Source organism: Carassius carassius, chromosome 3 (assembly GCF_963082965.1).
Source record: "Carassius carassius chromosome 3, fCarCar2.1, whole genome shotgun sequence".
NCBI lineage: Eukaryota > Metazoa > Chordata > Actinopteri > Cypriniformes > Cyprinidae > Carassius > Carassius carassius.
Window position 1 is genome coordinate 5490938 of NC_081757.1, and position 10153 is coordinate 5501090.

General features: G+C 33.9%; 2 protein-coding genes across 2 annotated transcripts; both read right to left on the reverse strand.

Moving 5' to 3' along the window:
- Positions 1-2153: 2153 nt before the first annotated feature.
- On the reverse strand, positions 2154-5321 carry LOC132128631 (uncharacterized). Its single transcript, XM_059540184.1, has 6 exons — positions 5249-5321; positions 5042-5120; positions 4527-4925; positions 4131-4445; positions 3914-3935; positions 2154-2478 (listed from the first exon to the last, which is right to left on the reverse strand). The coding sequence occupies exons 1-6, from the start codon at positions 5252-5254 to the stop codon at positions 2154-2156; spliced, it is 1146 nt and encodes a 381-aa protein (XP_059396167.1). The 5' UTR covers positions 5255-5321.
- Positions 5322-7533: 2212 nt separating this feature from the next.
- On the reverse strand, positions 7534-9614 carry LOC132113777 (uncharacterized). The gene is made up of 7 exons (XM_059521768.1): positions 9535-9614; positions 9194-9272; positions 8730-9077; positions 8289-8642; positions 8095-8205; positions 7969-8003; positions 7534-7840 (listed from the first exon to the last, which is right to left on the reverse strand). Exons 1-7 carry the CDS (start codon positions 9538-9540, stop codon positions 7748-7750), a joined length of 1026 nt encoding a protein of 341 aa, XP_059377751.1. The 5' UTR covers positions 9541-9614; the 3' UTR covers positions 7534-7747.
- Positions 9615-10153: the final 539 nt, after the last annotated feature.

Consider the following 10153-nt stretch of genomic DNA (forward strand, 5'->3'; position numbering starts at 1 on the left):
AACTTTTTTTTTTATTATTGTTTTACTTTCTTTAGTTTTCTTTTCTCTGCGTCGGATTGCTGATGTCCTTTACCCGGACATAGATGTTCATCCATCAATTATGAACATTCATCCCAAAACATGAGGTGCAAGCGGTCGCGAGCGCGGATGGGAGAATGGCGGAAGGTTTTTTTTTTTTTTTTAGCAACTGGGATGGTGCCCCCTCTGGGAGATGGTGCCCTACGCAGACTGCGTACTCTGCATGTAGGGAGCGACGGCACTGATTGTACACATTATTTGCCTAATTTTTTTTCTTTTTCTGTGTTTTGCTGTCTCTGTGTACTGGAAGCTTATGTCACTAAAACAAATTCCTTGTATGCGCAAGCATACTTGGCAATAAAGCTCTTTTTGATTCTGATTCTGATATTGTTACAAAGTAGTAAAAATTTAAGCTATTTTATCCCAACTTATGCAGCATTTAGGCTTGTCCTCAAAAACTGCTGTTTCAAATGGCCTTAAGCAATTCTAGGTTGATTTTTTAGTATGCATGCTGTATGGCATAAGGGAGTGTCCTTTAGTAATCTTTACTTTGGGTTCATTTGGCATGAAAGAACTGTGTGCCTCATAACTCAGAATGTCTTCACCCTATAATAATGAAAGATCAGAGACCACAATGTCACATAAATGTAAAGCTGAATCTTAAGAAGGCACTTAAGCATAATTATTTGCACTTAATAAGACTGACCGTATAATTCTAATAAATAAATAAATAATTTTATCCCTTCAAAATGGCGAAATTATTCGAAATAAGAACTTGACTCTTTTGAGATATGTGGAATGTGGCTGAAAACAACATTAAAACTAAACAATCAAATACAGTGACAATTGTTGCATTTTTATAAACATGTATATATATATATATATATATATATATATATATATATATATATATATATATATATATATATAAAATTGTATTTATTTATTTTTTTGGTCGTTAAATTTGGTTTTGATCTACTTTGTGTGTGTTTTTTCTACTCTTTGTTTTTTTTTTTCTTTTGGCCTAATGTATGATCTTGTATTATCGTAAAGTGATTGAGTCTCACTTTATTCTTGTCTGCTTTCAGGTTTATCTTTTGTGTTCTACATGATGTCACTGGGAGACCTCAGTGTTATAGCCACCACACATAATTTTGTTTGTAAACCTTACACTGGTTATGTTGTTTATTATTTAGTGTAAACTGTGTGAAGTTAATTTTTGCATGCGTGTGTGGTTTTTCTTTCTTTTCCTTCAGGAGCTGGTGAGGGTGTGGTGTGGAAAAGGGGAGGCTAGCTGCATTTGTTTGGGTGTGTGTTTCACCGATTGTGGGGTGTGTTAACAACTTCCTTGTTGTGTGTGTGCGTAGTGCCTCATTTGGTTTAAATTTGGATGACCTGAGCTGCAGCCGGCCTGCCTTATTTCTGAGAATTAGAAGCCTGGTCCTGAGAATTATCCTTATACGTAATTCTTACTTGTGGTGTGCGTTATGGGAGAGAATATCTTATTGTTGACATTTTTATAATAAAATATGTTTTGTATTGGTACCCACGTCTCATTTCATTCTTATTTCTTTGCCCTCAACTGGTAAACATGCCTGTGTGTCCTTATGGGGAATATTTTTCTGGCGCTCCACCAGGGTGGAGTTGTTGGATGAAACTAATTGTGATTTACGGTCTTTCAAACCATTGTGACTGCCACACTAACGATTTAATTTGGATTTCACTTTAAAGGCAATTTGTCATTATTTAGATTTTTTTTTGCACCCTCAGATTTCAGATATTCAGGTAGTTATATATTGGCCAAATACTGTCCTATCTTAACAAACCATACATCAATGGAAAGCTGTATAAATCTACATTTCTTATGACTGGTTTTGTGGTCCAATGTTTGTATAAATGTATGTGTTATTAGTTTGTGTGGCAAAAATAAACTTTCTTTTATTTGGATCCTGACATAGTTTTATGGCTAATGAAACAGCTGAAGTCAAGCATATGATGTTTAAAACTCCAGGAACGAACAGCATTGGATTCACATTGTCACTTTCTGAAATGACCAAAAATATTGATATTATTTCTCCTAATATTTGATTAATATACTTCTGAGTGAAAACATGAATAATTTTTTCCACAAAATCCTAAGGAATTAATTCAGTTCCTTTTCCAAACAGTATGTCTCCACATGCGGCCACAGCACAGTAATAAATTCCAGCATCAGATTGACTGACATTTCTCTTGAAGAGACTGTAGACACAGCTCTGTGTTTGAGACTCAGTGCTGTTCTCACATTGACCATTTATCTCTCCCTTTGTGTAAATCTCTCCCTGAGAATCTCTTGAGCTTTGTCTGAACAAGTAGACACTGTGTTCTTCTGCACAACTCTCAGTGAAGATGCTGCACTGCAAACTCACAGAATCCCCTGGATGAAGCATGTCTATCAAAGACTGCTGAAGAGTTGTGTGTCTGTTTTAAATTATTATTAACAACACATCTCTCTCTTGTCCTCATGTCCTATATTTCAAACATTAATTAATTTGTTGAGTTTATGGGACACAGATTTGTAATTTCAGCACCAAGGAGAGAGACATAATGAGTAATGTTATTCTGCAATACAACATGACCTAACAAAATCGTATTTGTATTTATGCAGAAAACACAGACAGACAGAAAGTTTCTGTGCAACCATAATTTTGATTGTAAGAAATAGCTTAAAATAATTATTCATTCAGGATTGCCACACTTTAATAATAATAATAATAATAATATAAAAACATTAAAACTACACACCAAATCTTCCACAAAGCAGTGAATCAGGATAGTTATGAAACACACCTGAACTTAGGTTGCAAGGTCAATGTTTCGATAAGTGGTATACAGTAGGTCTCTCTATTTAAATATTATTTATAAATAAGCTGATTTTTGGCCTTGTTTATGCCCCTGTCAAACTGTGTACATATGATGAGAGGATGTGACTGTTGCTGTCCCTGAAATTGCATAATTTCCTGTTAAATGAGAGACAGGAAGAACCTTCTTATTGCAGAGTGTAATGTATTGAGGTCAATGTCAGCAGATACAATTTCAGTTTTGAAGCTTATATATACTGTACATATGTCTTTGTATATTTCTGTTTGCAATCACATGTTTGACACATGACACACACACACACAGCATGGCTGAAGCCATTTCCTACCCAGACTGGCTGCTGTCTGTGTTTTTTGCACCATACATCAAATTGAAACCACAGAAACAACTTTTAACAAGACAATCTGTAAACTTTGCTTTCTTTGCTCTCTTTATGTCCTGACATCTAACATCTGCTAAGACAAATTAAATTTACTAGGTTTTTATTTTAATTTTAATTTTATTTAAAAATCACATGAGACAACACGAGACAAGCAGCACGAGACAAAATGCATTCAAATTATATTCCTAAGCAAAAGACATTTATATTTCAGTTAAAAAGTATTTTTGTTTTGTTTACAAATTCATAGATTACATATAACCATAATCATAATCAATAAAAAAAAAAGTTTATTTTATTCTTTCAACCGTTCACTGTATAACTGACAGTAGTGGTGACATCAGCCTGAAACAGAACCACAATTACAATGCCACATTGTTTGAATATTTTGATTATGGACATACTGACTAACTGGAATATAATTAAGAAAAAGTAATTAAAATTGAATGCAGTCATTAAGCATTTCCATGTGTTATGTACATTGGCATAACATTAAGCTGACTCTGAAAGCTACAGATAAAGGAGGGCTTACCACTGATTTATCCAGCACAATGTGGGTGATTCTGTCTTAAATGAACAATAATAATTCATGTTACAACGGATATATAATTATTTGACTATAATAACTTGGAGGGCGATAAAGCATGTAAATCATACCTTTCTGCTGGTGCTTGTGCAACTGTGCACCCAGAATAATGATCACAATCACAGATAAACAGTTTGAAGATGCTAAAACTACTGCAATTTTGCTCCATGGTGTTTCTGTAGATATGAAAAAGGCATCATATGTCAAAGATATTAGTGATAAAACCATTATTAATCCCATTATTAATATATATATATATATATATATATTAGCAAATTTAATGGATACCTAGCCTTGGCAAATCAGGTTTTCTTGCATCTCCAAACAGTATCTCTCCACATGCGGCCACAGCGCAGTAGTAAATCCCAGCATCAGAGAGACTGAGGTTCCTCTTGGGCAGGCTGTAGATACATTTGTGTGCAGTAGAGTTCACATCAGATCTCCTCTCACATTGAGCGTTCCTGCGCTCCTGAGTGAATATAATTCCTGGAGGAGATTCTCCAGATTCACGTCTGAACCAGTAGACGTTGTGTTCTCCTGCACAGCTCTGAGTGAGGACAGTGCACTGCAGCGCCACTGCAGAGTCTTCTGGATGCACTGGATCTGTGGCAGGTGTCTGATGGTCAGACTGCATGTTCAGTTGTTTGCCTAAAAACATTTTTTTTTTTACATTTTCAGTTATTTATTTAGCATAAATATACAACATGTAACAAATTCTGTGACTGTTAATCTTACCTTTAACAACGAGATCAGTGACTTTTTCAAATTTGAAATCGTATAAATATTTAACACAATAGTATGCTGCAGTGTCTGATTCTTCTGTGTTTGTGATCCTCAGATTAAAACTGCTGTCATTTTTCGCTGCAAAAAAGCGGTTATGTGTGTCAAAGTCATTCTCAAATTTGGCAGGTAAACCCTGATATGATTTTACGATCGGAAGGGGGTTCTCTCCAACTTTTTGTTTGACCCAAACCATGGTGGGTCTTGTATCTCTTTGAAAAATACAGGCGAAATTAACACTGTCTCCAGCTTGAACAATCTTCAGATGATTCTGAGCCACAACGTCTGCATTATTTGATCTGCCTAAATGAAATCAGTATGAATAGAAATAGGTGAGAGGATACTTAGTTTTGCTTTCTTTTAAGAACAATCATTTAGCAAAGTTAAAATAGGTAAGAATTTAGTCACAAAATACTTACCCTTTGAAATGTTAAGAATTAAAATGAAAAAATGAAGCATTTTAAAGAATTGTCTACAAACGTCTACAAATGGAAATCTCTAGCAAGAGAGGGGGAAGAAAACACATATCCAAATGTAAAATATCACTACTACTACTGATAAAAAAATATTCATATATTTTCTATAATATAATTAATAATTAATTTGTTTTAAAACTGTATACTTACAGGCATAATTAAATATCATGCTGCGGCTGTACCATATAACTCATCAGAGAGGTTTTATGTCCCTCCTTGATAGTGAGACTGAAAGAGAGAAACACAAAGAGGCTTGCCTTTATATAAGCCACACTTCTCTATGCTAATGAACAACAACTTTAACATTATTCTAAGTGTGTGTGTGTGTGTGTGTGTTTGCTTGCTCTTGTTTTTGTGACATATCAGGACACAACTCTGTATAATGACATGAGTATGACACAGGTATTACAAGGAGAGGGTGACTTATGAGGACATAACCCATGTCTTCATTTTTCAAAACACTTATAAATCATACAGAATGAGTTTTTTTTTTGGAGAAAGTAAAAATGCACAAAGTTTCCTGTGAGGGTTAGGGTTGGTGAGGGCCGATAGAATATACAGTTTCTACAGTATAAAAACCATTACGCCTATGGGATGTCTCCACTTTTCACAAAAACAAACATGTGTGTGTGTGTGTGTGTGTGTGTGTGTGTGTATGTGTGTGTACAGTACATATATACTTACATAAAGACATGGTGGTGGAGGCCTCATCAAGTGTTTTTGCACTGGAGCCCAAAACATCCCTAGTTATGCAGTGGAATACAATCTGGGCTTTAAGCCATTATTACCACAAAATACAGACTCCACAAAGTCAGCATATGCCCATGTAAAGACACATGACACCAACTAGAGCACCAGTCATAAGAGAAGACAATGAACATAATTTCCTGTAGAGTGACTGGCAGGAAGAAGCTGCTCAGTACAGAATGAGAACTGCTTTGGTGAACATCAGCAGAGAAACATTTATCCTTTGACATGATTGTCAGCACTGAATACATTTAAATTCTAAAGCATTCTAAATTCTAAATTGAAAATTTGTTTATTTAATAGATAAGGTATATATAATATATTTGTACTATATTTTTCAAGTGTTTTATTAATATAAAATAATTTGATCTGAAAAAGAATTCTCCAAATATGTATACTGTATGTAGAGTGCACACTTTAGCTGTTTAACTATTTGTTAAATAACCCACCACACTGAGATGTTTAGTTTGTGGGTTCAGATGTTTTTGTGCACCTTTTTGCTGCTGTATGTGTTATGTTTTCACACATGATTGTGCACAGCGTGGTTTGAACATTTTCCAACCACAGGACTGACCCACTAATGTGTTTCACACCTCTCTTTAAATCAAAAATCACACATGGCTCTTTTTCTCAATCAGTAATTATTTTACCTTGCATTTGTAAAGGATTAAATTATCTATCGATGATTACTGATGGGTGACAAACACATTGCATAAATCGCAACAGTTTATTTTAACACTAGAAACACCTTATGTGCTCAGCTGGGCTTGCAAGTTACAGTACAATGCATGCATTTAACAGGACACAAATCAAGTTATTTTCCATTTTACTATACTGTATTTTTAAACGAATGTGCTTTATTAACCTTTTTAAAATATGCACATGAAATATAATATAAACATAAAATGTAAGGATTTTTATTTAGGAAAATGTAAGCATTAAAATAAAACAATAAATTGAAATAGCAAAAACCTTAAATGTTTTAGTTTTTAGTTGTGGTCAAAGGGAACATACCCTAGTCCATAAAAGACATATCTTAAAAAAACACTCTCTTAAATCTGACAGTAATCATTGAATTTTAACATTAGGCTTTAACATTTTAGCATGAATGTGAGATTTTCGAATACCTTTAGTTTGTTGTAGTATAGGCCTCATATTTTGGTCTTATCAGATTTGCCACAGGTGCCCACTAGAGGGACCTCGTGAGCCATTTATCCGTAATATTGTGCAGAATCACTTTTTGTAAATCTATTTAAAAACTTAATTATCTATTTTGTGTTACCACAAGGGTATGTAGCATCCTATAGGTCAATAAACATTTTTCTTAAACATTCTGTTTAATGTTCCTGTGAAAATATTGCTATGCTACATTCAAGACACATGAGACATATATTTTGACTTACTAATTCATGTTGTTGTCATGAGTAAATGTTATCAGCATGTGTTAATACAGTAGTACAATCTAACCTTATGAATGCAGTCTGCATGACTAGAAAAGAGTCACAACTGTCACATTTCAGTTCAGGCACATTGCTGTATGTTAGCATGTGCTGATCAGACTCCTCCACTATTAAAAAAAAATCTAGTAAAACATGTTGATGTAGAAATCCAACAAACAAGTGTCCATAAGGATTGCTTCAGATTACACCTCATGAAGAATAATTTAACATACACCAAAAGTATTTGTCTACAAACATTTTTCATTGAATTCAGGATATTGCTAATAAATTTCACAATGAATTACAAATAAAACATTAAGTAACACACTGCATAATATGTGAAATTTTGAAGTAAAAAAATGAAATAGTATTTTAATAGTACTCCAATAATCATTGTTTTTTTTTTTTTGCCTATAGCTTTTCAACTGATTATTTGCTAAATTTCTCATGTGCATATATTAAGTTATCTTGTATGTTTTTCTCTGGTTCTTCTAGGGGCGCAGGACCTTTGCTGAAAGCTCAAAGCAGCATAATTCAAAGCATCTCGGTCTTCATCCTAAAACAATTATGTTTTCAGTCAATTATGTTCAGTCAAATATATTGCATATATATTGTCTAGGGATTTATACTGAATTACATAGGCAACATATGGTATAAAAGCACATGAAATATTAAACCTCTTACCATTAAGTGACCAATCTGAATATTCTGAGTCCCATCTTGAAAAAAAAGAAAGAAATGGAACTGGACTGTCATTGAAGAATGTTGATTTGCTTATATATTGAATACATTTTATGCAGTAATTCCTACCTTTTCGTCGTTGCTTGTACAACTGTGTGCACAAGAATATGATCACAATTGCTGATAAACAGTTTAAAGTTCCCAAAACCAGGGAAATTATACTCCAAGGTGTCTGAAAACCTTAATTAATAATTAAGGTAATTAAAAAAGTTAGCAATAAATCTAAGAACAGACAGAGAAAATTATGTAACTTAAATGGGCACCTGGCAAGATAGGTTTTCTTGCATCTCCAAACAGTATCTCTCCACATGCGGCCACAGCGCAGTAGTAAATCCCAGCATCAGAGAGACTGAGGTTCCTCTTGGGCAGGCTGTAGATACATTTGTGTGCAGTAGAGTTCACATCAGATCTCCTCTCACATTGTGCGTTCCTGCGCTCCAGAGTGAATATAATTCCTGGAGGAGATTCTCCAGATTCACGTCTGAACCAGTAGACGTTGTGTTCTCCTGCACAGCTCTGAGTGAGGACAGTGCACTGCAGCGCCACTGCAGAGTCTTCTGGATGCACTGGATCTGTGGCAGGTGTCTGATGGTCAGACTGCATGTTCAGTTGTTTGCCTAAAACATTTGATTTTTAAATTTCCAGTTATTTATTTAGCATAAATATACAGTTAATCTTAAATCATAAAAGACTGTTAATCTTACCTTTAACAATAAGATCAGTGACTTTTTCAAATTTGAAATCGTATAAATATTTAACACAATAGTATGCTGCAGTGTCTGATTCTTCTGTGTTTGTGATCCTCAGATTAAAACTGCTGTCATTTTTCGCTGCAAAAAAGCGATTATGTTTGTCAAAGTCATTCTCAAATTTGGCAGGTAAACCCTGATATGATTTTACGATCAGAAGGGGCTTCTCTCCAACTTTTTGTTTGACCCAAACCATGGTGGGTCTTGTATCTCTTTGAAAAATACAGGCGAAATTTACACTGTCTCCAGCTTGAACAATCTTCAGGTGATTCTGAGCCACAACGTCTGCATTATTTGATCTGCCTAAATGAAATCAGTATGAATAGAAATAGGTGAGAGGATACTTAGTTTTGCTTTCTTTTAAGAACAATCATTTAGCAAAGTTAAAATAGGTAAGAATTTAGTCACAAAATACTTACCCTTTGAAATGTTAAGAATTAAGATGAAAAAATGAAGCATTTTAAAGAAGCGGCTACAAACGGGTCCAAATGGAAATCTCTAGCATGAACGAGAGAGGGAAGAAAACACTTATCCAAATGTATAATATCACTACTACTATTAATAAAATATATTCATATATTTTCTATAATATAATTAATAATTAATTTGAACAAAAATCCCAAGACAGAACTTAATAGGAGACTGTTAGTGAAATTCAAAATATCTGTTACTGTGGTCCATTAGTAAATAAGCTTGACATACTAAAAAAAACCCTACTCTCTTAAAAAAACCAATGTCTGTTTTAAAACTGTATACTTACAGGCATAATTAAATATCATGCTGTGGCGGTGCCATATAACTCATCAGACAGGTTTTATGTCCCTCCTTGATAGTGAGACTGAAAGAGAGAAACACAAAGAGGCTTGCCTTTATATAGGCCAAACTTCTCTATGCTAATGAACAACAACTTTAACATTATTCTAAGTGTGTGTGTGTGTGTGTGTGTGTGTACAGTACATTTATACTTACATAAAGACATATTTAAGAAATACATATACTGTATGTACATATGTACAGTATATAAATAAAGGAAGTAGTAGAGCAAATTGCCCTATTAGAATTTTGCAGAATCTGAATATTGTAGAATTCACAAAACACTCATATACTAAATAAAACAATTTGCAATGAAATTAATTTTTTTTGCCCTCAATCGAAGCGTGCCTACACACTGAAGACGTTTATCTCTAATGGCAATGCTAAATAAATGTCGAAATGAAAAACATATATCAGTTGAACATCTATTGTTAGATTTTTAACCACTTTTAATGTCTATTAAATGTTTTAATCATATACCACATTAATGCCTTTGAATTGACTTCTTTTGGTAGATTTCTTCAGTAAATACTGATACATGATTAATTGACTGACAGCTCTTAATT